The sequence below is a fragment of the Crocodylus porosus genome, unplaced genomic scaffold (assembly GCF_001723895.1).
Source record: "Crocodylus porosus isolate Cpor-Errol unplaced genomic scaffold, CroPor_comp1, whole genome shotgun sequence".
Lineage (NCBI taxonomy): Eukaryota > Metazoa > Chordata > Crocodylia > Crocodylidae > Crocodylus > Crocodylus porosus.
In genome coordinates, this window is record NW_017728918.1 from 105,806,178 (window position 1) to 105,828,344 (window position 22,167).

The window sequence follows — 22,167 nt, forward strand, 5'->3', positions numbered from 1 at the left end:
GGAGTTTCTTCTAGGAAGCACCTATAATGAACTGAAATTAACAAAAAAATTAAATCTTGCCTCTGTTCTGGAAATGTAATTGTTCCATCTAAATACAATGCTATGAAAGATTATTATTAACAGGACACTAATATTTCTCTGAACTAACTATATAATTTAGCTACACACACACACAGAGAAACTAAATATAACTACAGCAATATATGATATCCACCTATTTTTATAAGATGGATATTATATATAGCTATAAGATATGGGAAAATATCTTCCATACAAGATATGGAAAAAGGACTACCAGATTTGTCTAGTACAGCATTCACTAGAAAGCCGGTAACTCTATTTGCAATGCCACGTAGTTATGTTAAGGCATTGTAGTTAATTGGTGTTCAGTGAAATTTGTTTTGATATGCATTTCTCATGTTAACAGATGCCAAGTTTTATTAGGCAGTGCTACGGTCGTTTCACTGGTTAGATTTTCTGCTATCTCAATAAATAATTTTTTAAATGTAGCCTTACATACTACTGTTTAGTTTGTTGGTATGTACAGGAAGGAGAGCCATGAAGCTAATTTACAAAAATGACTACTCTATATTATATGCTTTAATTATAAAATTCTAATTAAACTTACTATATCTCTGCAACAAAGACTTGTTCATACAGCCTCCAAGGGCTGGTTATACTGGATATATGTGGTTACATTTTCCATCCATTTTCCAACCTCAGCAAAGGCATCCTCAGGCCTCTCATGTGGAATCACACACATTCCAAGTATTTTCTGATGAGCAGAGGATCAAGGTGCTACGGTTAAAAGATTTAAAAGGGTTATTACAGGCTAACAGTCAAGTCAGCTCCAAGGCTGCTGTGACCAATGGAGAACCTTAGATGCTGTAACAATCTTCCTCCACTCTGCTCTGTCTTTGGCTAGCTTTGTGCATTCGGTAAGTTGAAGCCCAATCCAGTTCTTAATATTGGTTCCCCAGCTCTTCTTGGGTCTATCTCTTTCTTTTTCCCTCCACTGTGCCCTGCATTATGGAGGTAACAAGAGTGTCCAGCCTTCTTGTGATGTGTCGAAACCACTGCAGCTTTCTTACTCACACAAACCTCCAACAACAGTTCAGAGGTTCCAACTTTTTCACTGATTTGCTGCTTGACACATTCGCTGCCCCAGTGCTCAGCATATGCGACACGTGTCACACCAGTCTCCTACAGCAGCACATTTCAAAAGCCTCAGTTCTGTTCTAACTTTTTATTAAGCACCCATGCCTCACAGCCATAAAGCATCAAGCAGATGACCACTGCATGCAACAGATGCAACTTCACCTTCACTGTAATATTGCTGCTTAACAGTACTACACTAATTTTTATGAAATGGGCAATGTCAAGTTAGTATTCAGCCACTTCATTATCCCATGGCCAGTTTTTTTAGTAACCTATCCAACAACAAAACAACAAAGCATATCTGAGCCTATGTTTCAAATTATCATTTTGATTGTACAGCAATTCTGAGCTAAATAAATGCAGAATAGTCTACCAACTAGCTGTACAGTTGGTATACTATTCCATATATATGGAATATCACTGTTTCCATATCACTGTTTCTGAGAAATGCATAATTTCGCATTAGCAATAAAGGATTACTCTCACCTTAGCAAGCAGATTTCAGATTTAATTCCAGTTATGAATGATAATTCCCCCTTCTCCAACCTCCTTTTGTTTCAAAGATAATTATCTATATTATATAAAAGTGAAGCCGAAATTGAATGAAGTTTTTTTTTTTTTTTGTTCAGATCATTGTTGGTCTTTCCCTTCCTCCTTGCAAATGAAATAATGTAAATACAGATTCTTCTTTTCCTCAGGGGAAAAGAAAGAAAGAAGAACAATCCTAGCTCAAACAGAGCTCTGCAAAAAACTTTCAATATGGAAAAGGCATCCAGGACTCGTAGTTGAGATGACATCTTTTATTAAACCAACAAAACTTTTGCAAAAAAATGTCTTTAATTGCAAGCGTTCAGGCACCCTTCATCAGGCATTGGAGAAAAGACTGTAAAAGTTCTCCTGGGTAGAAATCCTATGAAATATGAACTTTCATTTCTACCCAGGAGAACTTTTACAATCTTTTCTCCAATGCCTGATGAAGGGTGTTTGTGCCCGAATGCTTGCAATTAAAGACTTTTTTTTACAAAAATCTTGTTGGTCTAATAAAAGATATCATCTCAACTACGAGTCCTGGTTGCCTTTTCCTCTAGACCAATACAGCTACAACCTGGATACCTCAATATGGAAAAGACTTTGGAAAGTGTGAATTAAGGGAAGACATGCACACACTCTATGTTCATGGATTTTCCTACTGTTATTTATTTCATAAGGTATTTCTTTCCTTTATTTCTCCATCAGGAAGGAAATATGCTCATACAGAGTAACATGACCAAATAATTACAACAGTTGCTTATAATAGGAACTGCAAAGGAAATCAGTCCTTCCAATAATTCAATCATGAAAATATGTTTCAGGCTGAAACTCAGTTTATGGGTTCTTTCCTGGGAAACATTGCATTTGTCTTTGTTTTGAACAAATGCACTTGAAATCAGTTTGGCTGAGGATTTTTCTTTTCTTTCCCTTTGAATGAGATCATTTTAAAATACAGTATCTGTGTATTTTGCCAATACTGTTCAGCACTTTGTAAAGTAAGATTCACAACAGAATTTAGCTTAATATGAAACATTAGCGAACTAAAAGGATCTATACCTGTAACTATTAAATCCTCTGGAGATCAGTACTTTTTAAACATCAGTTACCATTGCAAGCAAGTAGCTTCCTAAGGCTTTTACAAATTCTGTGATGCTAGTACAGTATGCAAATAATTGCAGGTACTCTGAAGTAGCAGTTGCATTGTTGTTGTAGCCGGGATGTTCCAGGGAATGTAAGAAGCAAGATTTGTTTGGTAAGAACCCTTACTGAATCAACTAAATAGCTGGGAAAGATACATCATCAGAAAAACTCTTTTCTGAAGCAAGACAATCTATAGCCTTGTCCTTAAATACCACCACATTTCCTTTGAGAAGAATACTCATAACACAAATGACTCACAATGAATTCTCACACAGAAATGAGAAAAGGACAAAAATGCGTAATCACAATTGAGACGACACTTGTCATAGAACAACCACTCCACCTGTGACCTCACAGTCTTTGTACCCAAATACAACAAACACAGTATCTTTACAAGACAATCCTGGGAACAGAAATCATAGTTGGCTAAATACTACAAATTATGGATGAAGACAACAGATTTGTGATCTAATTCAATTTGCTTGCTCCTCTCTGTACTTCACAGGTAATCTTTAGGCCTCTCCTCTTTTGAATAGTTTAATTTTCTAGATGGGGGTTGTCAACCAGGGGTACGCATACCCCTGGGGGTACTTGGAAAGGTGCGAGGAGGTACATGCAGATGGGTGGAGACAGAGCACTATCACCTACCACCCCGTGCCACTTCCCAGGAGCAGGGCCCTCCGATTGCCTGCACAGCCCGCCTCTGGGCTCTGGGACCCTCAGGTCCCGCACACAGCTGTTTCCTGGGCTCTCAAACTCTCAGGTCTTATGCTAAATCCCCTCTCGGGGCCCTTGGAACTTCTGGTCTCACACACAGCTCCTCTCCGAGTTCCCAGACCCTGGTCCTATGCTCAGACCCCTCTCTCTGGGCTCATGGACCCTCTAATCCAACTCCCACCCCTTCTCTGGGCTCATGGATCCTCTGGTCCAGCTTCGGACTTGTAGATCTTCTAAATCCACCTCTCGTTCCTTCTCTGGGCCCATGTGCCCGACTTTCAGCCAGTTTCTGGCTCCTGGACCTCCTGGTCCCACACTTGGACCCTCTTCCCCACCTTTAGACCTTTGGCCTTGCTCTCTCTCAGCCCTGCTTTGTGCTCCTAGATCCTTCGATCAAACTCCCAGCCCCTCTCCGAGTCCTGGCCTTGTGGATCTTCTGATCCCCACCTGCTAAACTCCTGCTCTCCTTGCTGGGCCCACTCTCAGCCACTCTGGCTACAGGCGCTCTAAGTAGCCGTTGAGCCACCCCCTGCAGGGCTCAAACCTAAGCCACCGATGCAACTTGATAAAAAACAATGCGCCCTTTGGCAGGCACTCAAACGGTCTCTGGGTTATAACAAAAAACTAAGGCCACCTATAACAGGGCCCTCTCTGCCCCAGATACCTTCCCTTGTTCCAGGCCTGCAGTGTTGCTTGCTCAGTCCCACAGTTGATTCAGGAGCTCTGCTGCCAGGAGCTCCTCACTTCATGGCTCCCAAAGCTAAATTGCCTGACTGGCTCAGGGCTTATATGTTCAGCCTGGCCTGTTGCCCTCAGATGAGTCCCTAATTATAACCCCCCTTGCCACCTGCAAGCTACCTCTCAGGCTGCTTGCTCCCTTACAGGAACAGGCATACCGCAATGCCCTGTTACAAATGGAATCATATTAGAGAGTCCAACTGTAAATGCATGCTCAAACCCAAATAAAAAAACAAAAAGATAAAATGTTTGACAAGACAGGTTTTTGGGGGTTTTTTTATTCTCAAAGCCTTCTTTTCACAAATGCATCAAACTCTGTATTCTTGTAAATCTAAACATCCGTCTGCATTAGTGTCCATCCTCAGATTTCAATATATGTGGCATGTACTTAAAAACAACAACAACAAAACCTGCTTCTGTTCAGGAACTGCTCTATTTCCATGGGGTTTCTCTCTAAGGTTTTAGAGAAATAACCAAAAAGTCATCTTTGTGGTTCTTCATCACAAGTAGTATCATATAAAATCTTATTACAATGCATTTGTATAACTCTTAATTGTATTAAAAATGAGGCCACGCTCCATTCAACAATTTACAATAGATATATTGGAATCAGAACTCATGGTAGAGGTGATATCTTTTATTAGACAAACTAGACATTTGGAAAAAAAAGTCTTTATTTGCAAGCTTTCAGGTGCACACACACTTCTACATGCATAGGAGAATGTAAAGATTGCAAATTTTCTCCTAGATGAAAATGAAAATTCGTATTTCACAGAAATGCTGAAGGTGTTCTAAGATCTCTTGGAAAAATTAATTTTGTGCCAATTAGGCTCAGAGAAAAGTTACAGCAGTCTATCTCAAAGTTGGCTGATGGCAAGCAGGATATTGAATTATATTACCTTCTGGTTATGTTGTTTCATATTTCACAGGAGGATGGGGTGATGGAATGCTCTCCTGGGCAAGGAATTTCTCTAGTATTGAAGCAGCTTTGTAGTCTGCAAACATGCAAATTTAGCTCAAAAACAAAAGGCAGAAGCAAGGGTGTCAGCTTTTAGGTTTCCAGGTGTTAAATTTTGTTTCTTTCTTGTAAAATTATAAAGTTTGAATTACACATATTTATATTTGTCACATTCCAGGGCAAACCATATATACTTCTATTTGCAAAAAACCTTTTCAAGAATAGCTGAATAACTGAAAAAATCCTGCAAGTTCAGAGTCTCATTTTTCTAAGTCAGGTTGCCTTCATTTTAGTTTTTACCTCCAATGCTCTTCTGTAATATGTATGAGGGTGCAAGAGAAAGCAAAATCTCTCTCTACTAAAATCAGATGGGACATCCTGAACACCAAAGAAATATAAAGTAGTCACTTTAGACAATTTTTGAGATAAGGTTTCTGGCACTAAGCCTTTTATGAGTGCACCGATAAAAACATTTTTTGGGCTGATACTCATGGCCGATTATTGACCAGCCACATCTGCAGACCCCAGTCAGATTGCAACATCCAGCCCAGCAATTTGAAGAGCAGCATTTGGCTGGTAAGTCTGTTGGGGGAAAGGGGCATGGAGGAGGAAAGCCTGTCCTTGCTCCGCGCACAAATGTGGGGATACATACCTCCCATTCCTTCCCCAGGGCTGCAAGCAGTGGTGGGAGCCATGAACTACCCACGGCTCTGCCCCTCCCCGGCTGGGCAGCATCTTACCACAGAGGCCTTGATCTGTACCCCGCTTCCCCCCCCATGCTCCTTCCCCCACCCCCCACAGCCAAGGGGGGTTACAGGCAAGTTATATCAAGCTACACATTTTGATTTCATGGCCACGGCCAGAAACTACTCTCCACGCTGCCAAGCTGCATATCAGCAATTGGATTGATATTAGCCAATATGGCTAATTCATAATGGGCCATCAGTATTGGCCAAAAAAAATCTTTATCAGTGCACCCCTAATATACAGCCCTATGCAGTGTTTTGCAAAGATAAAGTTACTTCATGTACTCTCATAAAATATCTCTCTCTCATAATAATGCTTCTGTTTACCATGCTGTAAAATTATTTTCTATAAAGCACACCTAACCAAGCCTCCATTTAAGGTCAGTTCAGTCAAGGCAGCTGAACGTATTCTATATATTTTCAAAACTAAATTCAATTATGCAACATTGACACTGGCAGGGAGAGAAATCCCTGTGGGGCGTAACAAGTCTAAATAATGTACCCAACACTTAAATGCAACAGAAATCTTTGCTCTCTTCAACTGCTAACAACTTCAAAAAATCTGCATTGGAAAGTAATGTATTTACAATATGTAAACGTTATTTTAAAAATTCACAGGCCGCAACTTACAGCCAAGTTATATCAAGCTACACATTTTGATTTCATGGCCATGGTAGATCAAAAAATATTTGAAGTACATTACTAATCCTGTAAAATGAGATGTCATAATTCTGAGCTAATAAAACCCAAAAGAAAACTTCTACTAAGGAGTGGGAGGAGGAGACAGCATTGTTGCTCCATAGAATTCCTAAAGAGAAGCCAACGGACCATCACTGTTGTCAGTTTTCCATAGAAACGACCATCTATTTCTGTCCCAACTACATTAGAAGTCCTCTGTATGTGACTGAGTAATACAGAGGAACTCAGGAACCACAGGGAGAGAAAGGACAACCAGAAATAAAAGTGAAGGATGAAATTCCAATAAGCAATTCCAATAAGACTATCCTAAAAACTGATGATTTCCTAGAGATGAGAACTCCCTCAGTGCATGCCATGACTTAGGAAATGGTAGGAACTGTTCCAATTCCCTGCAGGCAAGAGAAAGCTAGTGATGATTTTTCCAGTGTGAAGAGAGAGAGAGAGAGAGAGAAAAGACAGAAGGAGAATGATGATGTATTAATGGGCAAGTGTTTGTAAGTAATTTGACAAAAAGATCTATTTTGAGGGTAGATTTGAAGATAGTGGTTGTTAAAGATGCTAGGAAATAAAATACTTAAATCACAATTAAACATGATGGTCTTTTAAATTCTTACTCATAAGCTTCTAACTGCCTTTGCTGAAAGATCTCGAAGAAAGACCAGAGGTATCAACCAGCAGGAAGAAATTGGGGAACAAAGACTCAAGCACACCAAGAAAAACAGCACTAGTGACACACTAGAATAGAAAACACTAATACTTTTCTAGTATAAAGTTATACTTCAGTTCACCAGTCCTATATCTCATTCTCCATATATAGATTTAGGAAACTTAAAAACACAGAAAATTCTCTCTCTCATATATTCTTTGCATTCAGACTCCAGCATTTCCAACACACATGAATTCTCACTAAAACTGTTACTGTAAAGAAACAGCAAAAAGACTCGGTCCTAAATAAGAAGAAACTTAATTCAAAATACATTCCAAATGACGTAAGACTTTAGGAGATAGCAATATCAAATATAAGGGATTTTTTGGTAATTCAGAAGATAAAAACCTTATGAGACTATATGGAGTTCATTATGTATCCTACTATTCAACAGTGTTTTACAAAGCAATGTGTCAGATTGTTAAAATACAAGCTGATGTGTGCCAGTAGTTTTCAGCTTTAAGACGACATGAATTTTCCATCAAAACAGAGTGCTGCTAAATGCATTTACATTCATGTTACATACACACATACCCATTTCAGATTCAAAAGCTTGTTTCACACAGAGCTGATTTTTTTCTCAAAACTATCATCCTATTACAGTATTTAAGTGTGCTTTGTACTGTGAAGAAGGTTCAAAAAACTGCAACTTAGTCCTGGATCGCAGAGCACTTCTGAGGGCTCATCTGTTCCCATCTTCCAAAATACATTGTGTTACCTGAAGAAATTCACTTTTCTAACTGTTAGGAATTTCCTGACCAGAAAGAAAGATTCCATATTTATTCTGAAAATAAAAAGTTTCAGTAGTGGAAGGTCTTCAAAGAAATTTAAATCCTTAGCCTCCATATGGTTTATATTAGGCACAGACTGAAAAATCCTTTCAAACTTCAGGATATATAGCAGGGGTGATTAGAGTTACTCACCCTGGGAGCCACATCTGATTCTCTACCAAAGTTCAAGAGCTGAAGAGCAGGTGGAGGGGGGACCCAGAGTGGAGGTAACCACCACACACACCCACCACTGAGGTGCTCTGGCTTTTTCTGCAGGGAGTGCACCCCGGAGTAAGAGGCGCAGCTACAGCTCCTGTCCCTGCCCTGGCAGCCTAGCACCCGAGCAGTGGGAGATGCTGGGATGCGCTGTCCCCCACAGTCGCCTCACAGAGAAGTGGAAAGGGTTTTGGCCAGTTTCTAGAGAGCCACAAGTACAGTGCTGGCGAACCACAGTTTGGCCACCGTGGATATATAGTGCAATATGCCTCTTACAGATGCATTTCAAAGTAATCAAGACTTTGAAAGTCACCTTCTTTGAAGGTTATCAAGAAGAGGCTAGACAGGAACCCTGTCAAGCTCATCTGAGTCCAATAAACTTCCTGCCCATGGCAGGGGACTGGATTTGATGGTCTTACAGGTCCCTTCTGGTTCTATGATTCTAAGAGCTGGATCCTTCAAAAGCTAGATGGGGAAAGTGACATTTTTGACTTATCTTTAAACATGGAAATATCTAAAAAAGAGCGTGCTGAGAAAGGTTATATTGGCTTAAAATATTTATAACAAATTGCAAGATCTAGATTTCCCCACAATCTTGTCAACAGAAAAAGGATGGTTTTAAAGTTGGTATGGTAAACTTCTAGAGGGTCGTAGTAAGTATGTGAAGCTGCTATAAAGCACCATGATCTGAATGGATTAAAAAGTCAAGTCCAAAACTTGTGGTTCCCATTTGGGAAATGAGTCTCACATAGTCATGTTACATACATAGTGTATCTAGCCACCATAAAATAAAAGGCTGCTCATTACCCTCTGGTTTTCTTTCATTTGGTGCACACATTTATTTTCTTTATGAGTACTTAATCCATCACAAGAGCAGTTATTTAAAATATGTAGTAAAGTAAATGTTTGGTAAGATTACTTTTTCTGATTAACTGCCTTGATGTGTTTTCCAAGATAAATTGGGAAATTGCTTCTGTTGCTATTAGAGCAAACTTTTCAGAAGATTTCCAGGAAGTATCCTCAGTGGGCCATTTTGTAACCCCCCCATTTTTCTATGATATCTATTGTCCTTGCTCTTAGCTTCCATATCTAATACTACAAAGAAGTTTTCCACCACTATCTTAAAATGATGCCCTTGCAACACTTCTCAGAATGCTTTCTTGTCTACAGCAACTGATCAGCGCTGCTTTGTGTTACATAGATCAACCAATACCGGCAAGAACTAAAAAAGCTTAACAAACTGAACTTTGCTGTCTCTCTTTATCATTTGGGTACTAACAGCAAACCTGCCAAAACAGAAACACCAGATCAGAAGCTTTGCTATTTAATACAGTACAATACTGACAGCCCATGGGTTTAGGGATCTGTAGCTCTTAGGAAGATAAGCAAAAACTAAGTGAATGTCCTTTACAGTCAGAGCAAACAGCTGTACAAAACTGAAAAAACTGCTGCAATCTGCTACAGCAATTTAGCAAAGGCCACTGCTTTTCTGATTGGCTACTGATGAGCTCCAGCTGATCAGAGAAGTAAAGTAAAAGCTGCAGCAATCCGAATAACTCATCCTTCATTTGGCAACCTCCAGTAAACTAAGCAGGTTGTAAACCACCCAGATCACAACAAGTTGGGGATCTAGTGTACTGCCAAAGGCACAGTGAAAATGTAAAAACAGAAAGGAAACTGGGGTAGAGGAATGGCAGACACAGATTGTAACATCATGCTGACAAAAGCAATGCAAAATTAATGAGACTCTTTAAGAGCTTCATAGGCTCTGTAGGGAAGCAGAAAGTACCAGTGTAAGTAGAGTTTACCATTCTATTTTCCAAAAAGTCAACCTTGGTGAAAAGTACTGTCTATACAGTAGTCTGATAGTAAATCTATATTCTAACAAGACTAGTGCATATAACAAATACCTGATTTTAAACAATGCAAAAAGCAGGAACAGGTTTTTTCAAATTGAAATTCGCCCCAGCAAACTGAGTAACCCTATTATAGTGAACATCCTCTATTAATAAACTTTTTCCAGATCCCATTGTGGTTCATTATAAAATCAGGCTGTACTGTATATACCATTGCTTATCATCCTTTTTAGACTCCAACCACCTCCCTATAACTATTATGGACTTAGAAACATATTACATTTACTTGAATATATATGACCCCCCAATAATTAGTTTCTATATATAGAAAATTTATCAGCTTGTTATAATTTTCCAGGTATAGAATCCAAGTATTGTCTTGAATACCCTCCCCACCACTGCTACAGCAGGGAAAGCAGTGGCTGGGGGGCAGGGGTTAGGTAGCTTCCTTATCCTTTCCTGTCCACTTTATCCCCCTGCAGCCTTCCTGCTCCCCCTGCCATCTGCATCCTCCCAACTCCCCATAGCCTCTAACCTTCCCCACATCTCTGTCCCTTTCTCTCCCTCCCCACCCTACCCCATACTGTCAGATGCAGGGGCTCCTCTGTCCCACAACACAGCATGTTGAAGCTCAGTCCCTGCCTGGCCATGCAGCAGTGCTGACACTGCTGACTAGCTGGCCAGAGGAATCATAGAATCATAGAAGCAGGGTCGGAAGGGACCTTGCAGATCTTCAAGTCCGACCCCCTGCCTGGGCTGGAGAAAAAACTGGGAAGGAGTTTCCATGTACTCCATGCCTGAGAGAGACCCTAGCACAAGACAGAGGTAGAGGTGCACCTTAAAGAATAACTGAATCAGATATTTTCATGGGACGGGGGAAAGGAAAAGGAAGAAGAGGGTGCTGACAAGGCAAACAACTTATAAACTCATACAAATAAAGGGGCCACAAAAGCCAATTCAAATAATGGGAGAAGAATCCTTAGTCCCCATTTAGGCCACGCTTCACACAATCCAGTTTGCAAATAAGTTCTTTTGCACAATTTCACATTCAAATTGGCTTTTAAAGTTCTGCTGTATAAGGTCAGTGATACAATGTCCAAGGAAATTAAGGTGTTCTGCCACAGGTTTGGGTATGGTTTTAAACTCAATGTCAAATCAGTGTTCCCTCCTTGTTTCATCTAGAGACTGCCCCATTTATCTAGCGTAGACAGTCAAGGGGCATTGTAAGCAAGTGATGGTGTATGACGTTGGTAGAGGTGCAGGTGAATGAACCTCACATGTCATAATGGATATTATTTGGTCCAGCGATGATGTGGGAGAACAACTTGCATCTATACCCTGGTCAAGAACCACTGTTCTATTGCCTCAGCTCATCTATTTTATCAAATAAACCTAATGCAGGCAAAAGCCCACCCCCACATCAGATAAAACCTAATGCAGCAATGGCAGCGTGACAGCCTAGAAATAATCCATAGAACTGTGGCACTCAGCTGGCCAGCTCTTTAGGCTGCTGTGCCAATGCCACAAGGTGGAACTATCCCATGTACAACTCTGTTTTCAGAAAGCACACGCAGAACAAGACTGGGATGCATTTGAGACAAAAGGGGGTGTTCCTGCCTGCATTATGTTTATCTAGATCAAGGATTGGCAACCTGTGGCCCATGGGCCTGTGGACATGGGGCTTCAATGGCATTCAGAGGCGGGGCTTTTGGCAGAGGTTGCCTGTCCCTGCAGCCACACAGAAAAGCAGTGGTTGGGTCCTAATACCGACTTCCCCACCCACCTACGACACAAACCGAGTCAATCCAGCCTGCAGCCTTAAAAGGTTGCCGACAACTGATCTAGATAACTAGAAAGTCTTTAGATAAACTGCATCATCCTTCAGAACCTTGGTATGATTTATGAGGTCAGCTAGGGTGTACATGCAAACTGAATAGGTATTGTTGACAACAAAAAAATCCCTGGTCTTGAAGAATATGGTGCATACGCATCCCTGGTTTATCGAACAACCTAGTGCAGGCTGGAGCACCCCCTCCTGCAGCAGATGCTTTCCCATCCAGCTCCATGCGTGCCTCCTCAAAACAAAGTCACACTGGGTAGTTTCACTTGGCTGCAGATGCTGGGGGTGCCATGGCCACCCAGGTGAGAACCACTAATGCGCACACACACACACACACACACACACACACACACACACACACACACACACACACACACACACACACACACACACACAGAGAGCTGGAAAACGCTAACAGGTCAATTTCTAATTTCCTAGGCCAGTGGGGTCCAACCTTTTTGGCAGGTGTGCCACAAATTAGTCTTGAGCCCTCACCAAGTTACATTCCAATCCCTTTCTCTTACTCAATCTGCTTCTCAGCTTTCTGTTCCCTGAACAATCTGCTGCTCTGCTTTCTACCCTGTGCTTCCTGTCTAAGCTGATGCTCTGCTTTCTGCTCCCTACCCTATCTGCTCCTGTGCTGCCTGTCTTCTCCCCAGTCTGCCATGTGCCACACAAGAGGCTTTCCATGCCCCATGCTGCATATCGGTCATATTAGCCTAGGACCTCTGTCCTAGGCTAACTCTAATGCACATATTGTACTGTTCATATTAACTACCTTTATGATGAAAACTAGTAGTTATTCTGTATTAGCAATATATATAGAAGGGATCTGAAGTTAAAAGGTCCCTGTATACATATCACCATGGATGAATATATAATATATGCTTAGAAACCTGGGTTTTTTCTTCATCAGCAGTACCTGCCTGGTTTGCACATACAACCTAGCTGACCCCATGACCCATAACAGAAATCTGGAGGGGAATGCAGTACTGACAGACCTTTCAGTTCTTCCTGCACTACAGGTCTCAAGAAGTCATAGAGGGATACCCTGAAGCAGCCCCACCACTTAGGTCTGCAGTGTGGATTCAACAGTAGGTGGAACAGATCAGCTTGGGTCCGTCTGACACAGTATAGACCAGGTACTCAACCCTGAGCCCATACACCAGATCCAGCCCACAGCACTGTGTCACCTGGCCCACAGGGCTCCTGACGGATCCAAAAATTTGGCAGCAGGGGGACAGTGGCACCACTTCCCTGATGTCAAATTTCCAGATGCATGGGAAGTTCTGGTCCCTGCACACTGATCAGGTACCCAATCCCAGAATGGAGGGCCAAAAGGGGGTAGCACCAGGACCCAGTTCCAGCACATGAAAGGGAGGGGGCAGTGCTGGAACCCAGGGGCTGATCCAGCCTGTGGACTGACTCTGTGCCACTTATCTGACCCACAGGACACAGCCATATCCTACACTTGCTGTAAAGTTACTAGGTGCTTAAACATATATAGACGTTCTTGGCAAGCTGTTCTATAGGTATCATAAATGGGCGCTCTAATAGTTGGGTGAAAACAATCTATATTGTGGTATCTATTGACTTGTTTCCAAACAGCATGAAACAGAATTATTAATATTTACTCCAAGGACAGCTGTAACCAAGATTTTCAGGGACTTGCCCTTTCAATTAGATGGGTAGGCTGATCAAGATGCCCATTCTAGAGGCGCACCAATACATCGGTCCAATATCGGATCAGCACCAATATAAAGAAAATTGTCTGCATTGGAAATCAGCCCGATGTAGCTGATAATTTGTCCAATAAATGGCCGTGCATGCACACAGCCACAGAACAGCATGTAGGCAGCAAAGAGCACAGCCAGCAGCGTGGAGAGCTGCCTGCAGCTGGTAAGCCTATGGGGGAAGAGGAAGGGAAAGGAAGGGCTGTGGAGAGGGGGGCACACATCAAGGCCCCCTGTGGTGAGGGAGGGAGTAACACACACAGACCTGCATTTTCACTGACCTCCATTTTGTATTTTGGCTTCTATTCTACCCAGGAGAGCTCACAGTTCACAAACAGACTCCCAAGATGCCTGAATAAGGGTCTTTGTGCCTGAAAGCTTGCAAAGTACAATTTTTCCAACTATTTATTTGGTCTATTAAAACATATCACATCTACCCAAAGAATCTTGTCTTCCTAAGAACATACACACACACGGCCTGAATATCCACTGAGACCTGCTTTTTAAAAAGGTAATCTCATTAAAACCAGAATCTATATTCTACTTAAAAATGACTAAAATAAGTTTTTAAATGGTACACACACCTTTATTTAGCTTCAATCTAAAGTGTCTTTTTCCGCTTTATGCAGTTTACACCATTTTCACCCAATATGGCAATAAATGACCAAAACAATGTCTCAGTATTAGAAAATGAGCAGCTGATTTTTCCTCCATCTTACTAAGTCCTGCTTTTGTCAGTGTTAAGGTCAGTTGCAATAAGGAAATAAGCATACAGTTTCCAAAAACCTAAACTGAAGATTTATGAGGCGAAGAAACAAATTACAGGGAACACTGGGTTCAATATTAAAAACATCACTTGATTAAGCATACACTGATGTTTATTTAAATTGAACCAGTTAACACAGACTAAGAACAGATGTTGTATTGTCACAAGGTGTGCCTGTGTTTGTCCTGGAACAGAAAAAAAAGTCCCAGGACTGGCGTATACATACATCACCCTTTAAATCAGGGTATAGTAAATGAATGCAGTGCCTCTTTTCAATAAGATAAGCCTGGGACAAGCACTCACGTGCACTTTGCAATGTCCCAGGACAAGCTATTGGCCCTTCTTATCCCATGAAACTTTTCAAGGTTTGTCCTGGGACTACAGACATGGATGTTTGAACGACTATACATTGTCCTGGGAAAAAATGGTTTCTCCCAGGATAAACGTGATATCTGTTCATAGCCAGACTACTTTGAGTCCATTGTTATACCTGTGAAACAAATTAAAAGAAAAAATTCAAGTTGGCCCTATAATGGAGATAGCTTATGCAAAAAGTTGTTTCAAAACAAAATACTGTTGAAGGTATACAAGAGGAAAATCCTTCATCTTTTTTGCAGAACAGGCAATTGAAGTTGCTAAAAGAGGTTACTCTACCCAAAGGTTTTTTTTGTTTCCTTTGTATCTTATATATGTTAAAATTGCTGTTCACAGAACATTATGGTTAAACTGATAAAAGTCCTGAAAGGCAGAAGTTAAATACAAAATGTTAGCTGACCTTCAGCTATAACAATCTGAATGTGATACTGTAATGAATTCATTCCACTTACCAAATAAAAATGCATTTGTTAAAGTCACACTGCAATGAAAGCATACTATACTCACTGCTTTCTCTCTACAGAGAAAGATCTCTTTATATAAGGCTTCCTTCCTTACCTCTAGGTCACAGCTGTATTCTGTGCCATCCAGGAGCATCACTTTACACTGTACAGTTTTAATCTTCTTAGGAGCTTTTTGAGGAGCTTTCTCCATTTTGATTTCAGTTGTCTGCACCTCTTTGGTCTCCCTTTTTCCTGTTTCTTCTTCTAGTTTTTCTTCTGGTTCTTCTGTAACCTTTTCTACTTCAATCTCTTTACTGTCTTCCTTAGCTGGCTGTAAAAAAAATATACAGCTTAATACAGTGATGACTCAATCCCACAAGAGCTAGACAAGTTAAAAGAAAAGTTCATGCTCCTACATACCAATCATGTATTATACTTTCAACTTCTTCACTCAAGTTATTCATCCAAACCACAACAGTTGGAAGCACAATAAGTAGTTTAAATATTATGATTATCCCCTTTGGGAAAAGATACCGACAAAACATGTTTATTTGTCATTTCAGTACAAGTTTAAGAGAGAAAACAATTTTCCTTTTTCAGAATTACAATACATTTTTATAGGAACTCAGAATATAGTAGGAAACTGCTTTAGCATTCAAAACCTACAGGCCACTGTGGCTAAAACTAAAGGACACCGATTAAAGATGCTTTCAGGTATAAGCATCCTTAGTTAGGCTGAGGATGCTTCCTCAGCTTGATGAAGGGTATTTATGCCCCAAAGCTTGCAAAGAAGAATTTTTCCAACTATTTGAGTTGGTCTAATAAAAGATATCAGATTTACCCGAAGAAAGTTGTCTGCCAGTCATTCCTAGTATAATTCCAGTACGTCACAGATTTACAGCAGAGTTACACTAGCAACAGAAGAGTTACACAAGCAGTGTACCTGACCCAGTAACTATTTATCATCTCCCTGAACCTACCTGGGTCTCAGCACTACTAACAGAGTGCTTTTCTTCCTCCTTGTCGTCTGTCTTAGTCTGATGGTTCTCAGCTGCTGCTTCTCCCTTCAGCTCAGCCACCTCTTCTGGAAGCTGACGTTCACATTCTTCAACATGTTCATCACCCTCAGCCTTTTTCTTAGCTTCATCTTTGGGCTCTGCTATGCTATAGGATTTCTGTTTCTTAAGCCATGGGGGGAGGAAGCGAGAAATACCCTTGCCTTCAGACGGATCTCTCTCCTTCCGGCTAGTTGGGCTGCTTTGGCTAGTTGGTACTGGGGAAGAGGAAGAATCTTGTGTCTCTTCTGTTTCTTCAGTTTTTTGATTTTCTAGACTCTCCGAGGCCTCCTCAGGCTTTTCCTTGGCAGTGTCTGGCTCCAGCTTCTCGGCTTCTTTCTTTACTTCAGCTTCTGAGCCAACTTCAGTCGTCATGATCACAGGCTATGCTAGAATTGCAACAACAAAAAATTGTTTTGCAGTGTTTCAACATTAAAATGTGTCGAGTGCCAAAAATTATAAAGTCATGATCTAAAAATTAAAGGAATTAAAAGCCAAGTTCGGTAGGTTTTAAAGGACTATTTTACTCCATCCCATTCAAACTCTACAAACAAAAGTAACAGGAAACCAAATTATATGTCATATTAGCCATCAAAAACTTAAAAAAAACAAACAAACATCATACATAGACCCACCCATGTTTTTCTCTAGGGTCAGAGTGGTCATTAGCAACTAGAAGCTATGCTGAAATGCACTCACTATAGTACTATAAACTGTCCCTACTATTAATGAAGGTGAAATATGAAAGAAGCTTCAGTGAGTAGTTTTTACTCCTATATAATTTTCAAAAAGAGGCATAAGCAACCAATTTATTGTTTGTTCAAATTTCAGAGGGGATAGACACCCTTTCCGTTCAGCCTTCTTTGAAGAGTTCAGTGAGGCACAAATGCTGCTTGCAGAAGTCAATGGAATCACTAATTAGAGCAGGGCCAGAATTTAACCCAAAATATCTTCAACTACTTCAGAAATCAAGATTAATTAGACTGGAAGTATAGAAAAGTGACACACTGCTGTTAAGGAAAAGCAATTTAAAAATTCTGTCCCATATTTTGTACCTCCCACTAGGTTTCCAAACTTATCATTAGCTACAGCTATACCAAATCTAACCTAAAATTAAAAAAATTGATATTTTTGTTAAACTTACAGCTACATTGTCTTCTACTTAAAATCAAAATCATTACTAGAGCCAGGCACAAACTGAGTACTAGCAATCAAGCTTGTGCGTTTGCCAGCTCTATATAGATTCTTCACTTTTAGGGAATGGACAATTTGCATGTGTATTTTAAGAAACTTTTGATTATTTTAATTTTAAATCAAATACGCCTCATTTGAAGGTGACAAGAAAGATCAGGATAGGAATGATGATTTAAAAAAACTGCTTCCCTGAACAAATTGAACACATCAGCCAAGAACATTGAGTTAATACAGATCTTATGGTGCCCCACATAGTTATAATCCGTAGGGTTTAGGGTTTGTTTGTTTTTTTCCTCATTAGTTTATTTAAATTTTAACTACTTCAGGACAATAAAAGAAAATACACAGCTGATTTTAAAGCAAGTCTATTCTCAATCAGAAGTTTACAACAAAGCACAAAAACAGCATACACAGTTATAAATACAGTAACCTCCCTCTTACACCCTTTAGCAACTGTATCTTCTGAATTGTTTTTTTGGTTTTTTTGTTTGTTTTACAGAGTTGGCTGGCTGTGTTAGGTCTGAAGTCTGGCAGAGGCATGAGCTTTTTGTAGGCAACAACCTACCATATTTTGTCAGGTATGAATTCATAGCATCTGACAAAGTTGGTTGCTCAGGCCTCTCTGAACCAGTAATCCCTTAAATGCCACCCCGCCCAAACTTCTGCCCTTCTTTTAGAAAAATTACAGTATCCAAGAAAAGCCAAAACTATAAGGAAGATGGATCACATCCATCCAGATTATCCATGTTAAACACTAATGCAAGTGCCCTCTGATATTTATTTGGCTTGATTACCATTTGGTTTCCATCCAGTGGTTTTGAGGGCTTAGGTTTGTTCCTCCAAACACATGCTTTCATAATGATAAATAAAAGGCAGAAGGTAGCTGCATGCAGCTGTGAATCTTGATGATTTATTTTTAAGTGGCTGGCATTTCAGAATCTGTTTGGACTGCCCGAACTGAATTAAGAAAACGGGGGGGGGGGAGAAGCAGTCTAAGGTAGAGTTTTAAATTTTTAGAGGCGATAAGATTATACTAATTACAATTTATTATAATCCAGGTTACCCTTTTCTTCAAGTAAGCCCTATTTTAAAGGGAGAGCCCAACAGCACGCCAAGAAGCTATCTGTCACCTATAAAATTAATTCCAACCACTCCATTCCCTGAAACTGAGAACACTCCTTCAATGAAACCTACTGCCAACAATCCCCCATCTAACAAACTATTTAAAAAAAGCGTTTACTAGGAGAGTTCCGTTCAGTGACAAGAGCAAAGTCACAAGAGAGAAGAGAGAGTGTGTGCATACATGGGCACACACACATGCACACTTCCATTTTAGAAACTGACCCAGAACAATAATAATAGGACACCTTCTGAAATAAGATACTGAAGTAAGAGAGAAATTAAAAAGACTGAACTGATATTTGAGCCCTTATAACCACATTAAAGAAAATTGCTTTAAGCTCACACTTAAACACTCATTTGTTACTTTTTTCCACTTATTAAAAAGCTTCAAATTAAGCAGCTCTGCCATATTTAATAAAAGTTTAAAGGCACTGACCTACTGTCTAACTTGAAGATTAAAGCAGAATTTGTGATTAAGAATATAGTATAACAGTGATTAAGTTGCTACTAGTCAAATCATATTTGGCTAATGATTTCACATTAGTTAATTCAAAGGTTTATTCCCTCTCAAAAGTCAAAATGTGTTATCATCAAGGAAACAAAATAGCTTTTCTGGAAAACTCCACAAATATTTTCTAGTCATAAGTAATCCATCTCCAGGTACAGCACAATGAACCTTACAAGTTTCAACTGTTAGTGGTAGTGGTACTGATTTATTCAGTTGGATACATTTGATGTGGAAGCAACAGAAAATAAAATGTGCATTAATCAGTCTGTTAAGGTCTTAGAGAATCTGGCCTCAATTTGTTTTAAAAGTGGTGTTCATAATTTTTGCTTTATTTGAGAGCAAATGTTTTCATATTTATTCTTTCATTTAATATACCAAGACAAAATATATACATACTAAATGTAAACTGTATTTATTTTAATTGTACTCTCTTCCCTCCCACCATGTTGTCTGCAAGCTTTCAGAGGGCATCACTGCATTTTTTTCAAGACCACAGGCCATAAAAGCCATAGTGCATACTGGAGGTATGGCACGAATACTATTGTGGTAAGACTAATGTTTACTTCATTTGAAAGGGTAGGAGAAACAACAGCTAGCTTCATAATTTACGGAAGAAGCAACATTCCATTCACTGGTCAATCTTTCCCAAGTCTTGCAAAAGGCTTATTTTCATTACGTTTGATGTTGCTTTACCTTCAGTGCATTTAACTTTATGTTTTGCACAATGCAGTTTCCCCTCACAGCCTTCTGCATTTTCCAATTTAAATCAATTCCAAAAAATGCATCAGTAATTTCTTGACTTTTAATGTGGTCTGTCTAAAATCTCTGGCATTTGGCAAAAATGTTTCTGAAGACAGTTTTATTGGTTCAACAAAACAAGCTTATTCCCCTGCTAGAAATTCTACAGGCATTCAATATTCAAAAAACAAACAAGTGTGTGTTTGTGACAGGGCTGAGAATGTGTCCATTTCTGTGCATTTTGCTTTGTCAGCATCTTTTATGACTGCACTTGCCTTAGGGACTAGAACCTCCATTTTGCACATGGCCAACCCCGTTTTGAGCTGTGTGTTAAGAGCTTATCTAAACTAACTACACACATAGCCTACATGAGATATGCAACCAAACTAGAGAATGAAAGGGCATTTCTGCCTTTAAGACAAGTGAAAAGCTAGAAAGTCATACAACCAACTCCCAAGATTTACAAATAATTCTTATCCTCTTTGCTACCCATTGTAAAACAAGGGGTGTTGTCCATGGGAACCCAGCATGACTGGAGGTTCATGACCAAAACTGCATTCATGAACAGAACAACTTCTGGCTCAGGGTCAACTACTGCAGCACCAAAAGGAACGTGCTATACAGGAAACAGGGAGTCTCCACCTGGCCTGAACACTGATCCTGTTTCACCCCTACTTTGGGCATCTATTTTCATCTATTTGTCATTTCCCCCATAAACAAAACTATGTGCAAGAATGAGAGAGAAATTAAAACAAGTGCAGTCCCTCTACAAAGCCTACAGGTTCTTTGCTATAACCGCCGTATAGTTTCATGAAAGGTATAATCAAAGACACCAGTGCTCAATGAACTTCTCAGGCTGCTTAGATAAGTTTCCTCAAAAGTCCACTTGGCTCTGGAAGGCTCAGGCTCTAAGAAGTTGGATGGTGGCCAAGGGCTGCCAGACCTTAGTCTATACGTGAATGATCCAAACAGGAGGAGTCACTTTGAGACTACCCAGAACCAAGAAATTTAGCAGCCCATGTCTCCCTCACACTCCTGGTATCCATTCAGTAAGTGAGACTGGACTCTATATCCATCCGGGCAGGCAACAAATCAAAATAATAAACTTCAGGGGAGATTAACTTGCTGGTTATTTTCAGACAGCAGGCTCTCTGTTTCTATCAAAGAAAGATACATGGAAAAGATGGTTATCCATGTGAGAAAAGTACTGGAAGGAGATAGTCACAGCATTTTTTTTCTTAGCAGTTTTGGATCATTTCTTAAACACTCTTAAGAATGAAAAACAAATGCCAAGATAGTCACCATTTTATTTTCATGTCAAACATGTCCATTTTCATGATCAGCATGATTCTTATACTAGGCATTTTATCCCTTTGCAGGTTATTTCGTCTTATTCCAGGGAGCTAAATGCTGCAATTACATTATTTAATTCACAGGTGGGCAAAATACAGCCCATTGGCCAGATCCAGCCCACCAGGCCATTCTATCCAGCCCACAGAGCCCTTAAAAAATTTAGAAAATTCGTATTTATCTGCTCCTGGCTACCTGTCAAAAATGACAGGAGTCAGGGGCAGTAGGACTCGGCAACAATAGGGAAGACAGCAGGATTCAGCAGCCAAGAAGTAAGGTCCACCCAGCCCAGCCCCACCCCCAGCTTCCTCCTACCCCTCTGGCCTGGGACCCTTGTACTGTTCCTGCCTCCCTGAACTGGAGGGAAACTCAGAGAATAACTGGGGGGGCAGGGAGGCAAAGGAGGACTGCAGGCAATTGCCCCAGTCCTCAAGGCTAGGCCAGCCACTGCTGAGTACCTCAGTCCGGCCATGCAGCTGGAAGCCAAGTGGTGCTGGAGCAGCCCGCAGCAAGCACGAAAGCAAAGAAATGTCAGCTACAGGCAGGGCAAGTAGCAGTAAGTGAGCACACAGGAGCCCTAGGACAGTTGGACAGGAGTGCAGGGCCCCTGCCACTGTCCCTGGGCTAGCACCAGTGAGGCCCAGAGCAGGACGGCAGGAGCACACGGTCTGGCACAAGCTGTGCTGGCCGTGCGCTCCCTCCCAGCTGTCCCTGCACTCCTGCATGTCTGCTGCTCACTCTCACTCCCCCCTGCCTGTAGCTGACATTTCTCTCCTTTCCTGCCAGCCGCTGGCCACTCCAGCACCCC

At 40.6% G+C, this 22,167-nt stretch overlaps 1 protein-coding gene across 11 annotated transcripts in view; it reads right to left on the reverse strand.

The window, feature by feature from the left end:
* EPB41L2 (erythrocyte membrane protein band 4.1 like 2) overlaps positions 1–22,167 on the reverse strand; it is a 206,537-nt gene that overhangs the window by 109,568 nt on the left and 74,802 nt on the right. For all 11 annotated transcript variants that reach the window (XR_002101685.1, XM_019538042.1, XM_019538038.1 and 8 more), the window contains exons 2-3: positions 16,373–16,836; positions 15,508–15,723 (exon numbers count right to left, since the gene is read on the reverse strand). Coding sequence is in view for 10 of the 11 variants with exons in the window: in XM_019538042.1 (XP_019393587.1) it covers positions 15,508–15,723; positions 16,373–16,822 (666 nt within the window). In the remaining variant the exon portion in view is untranslated. The remainder of the gene's footprint in view (positions 1–15,507; positions 15,724–16,372; positions 16,837–22,167) is intronic.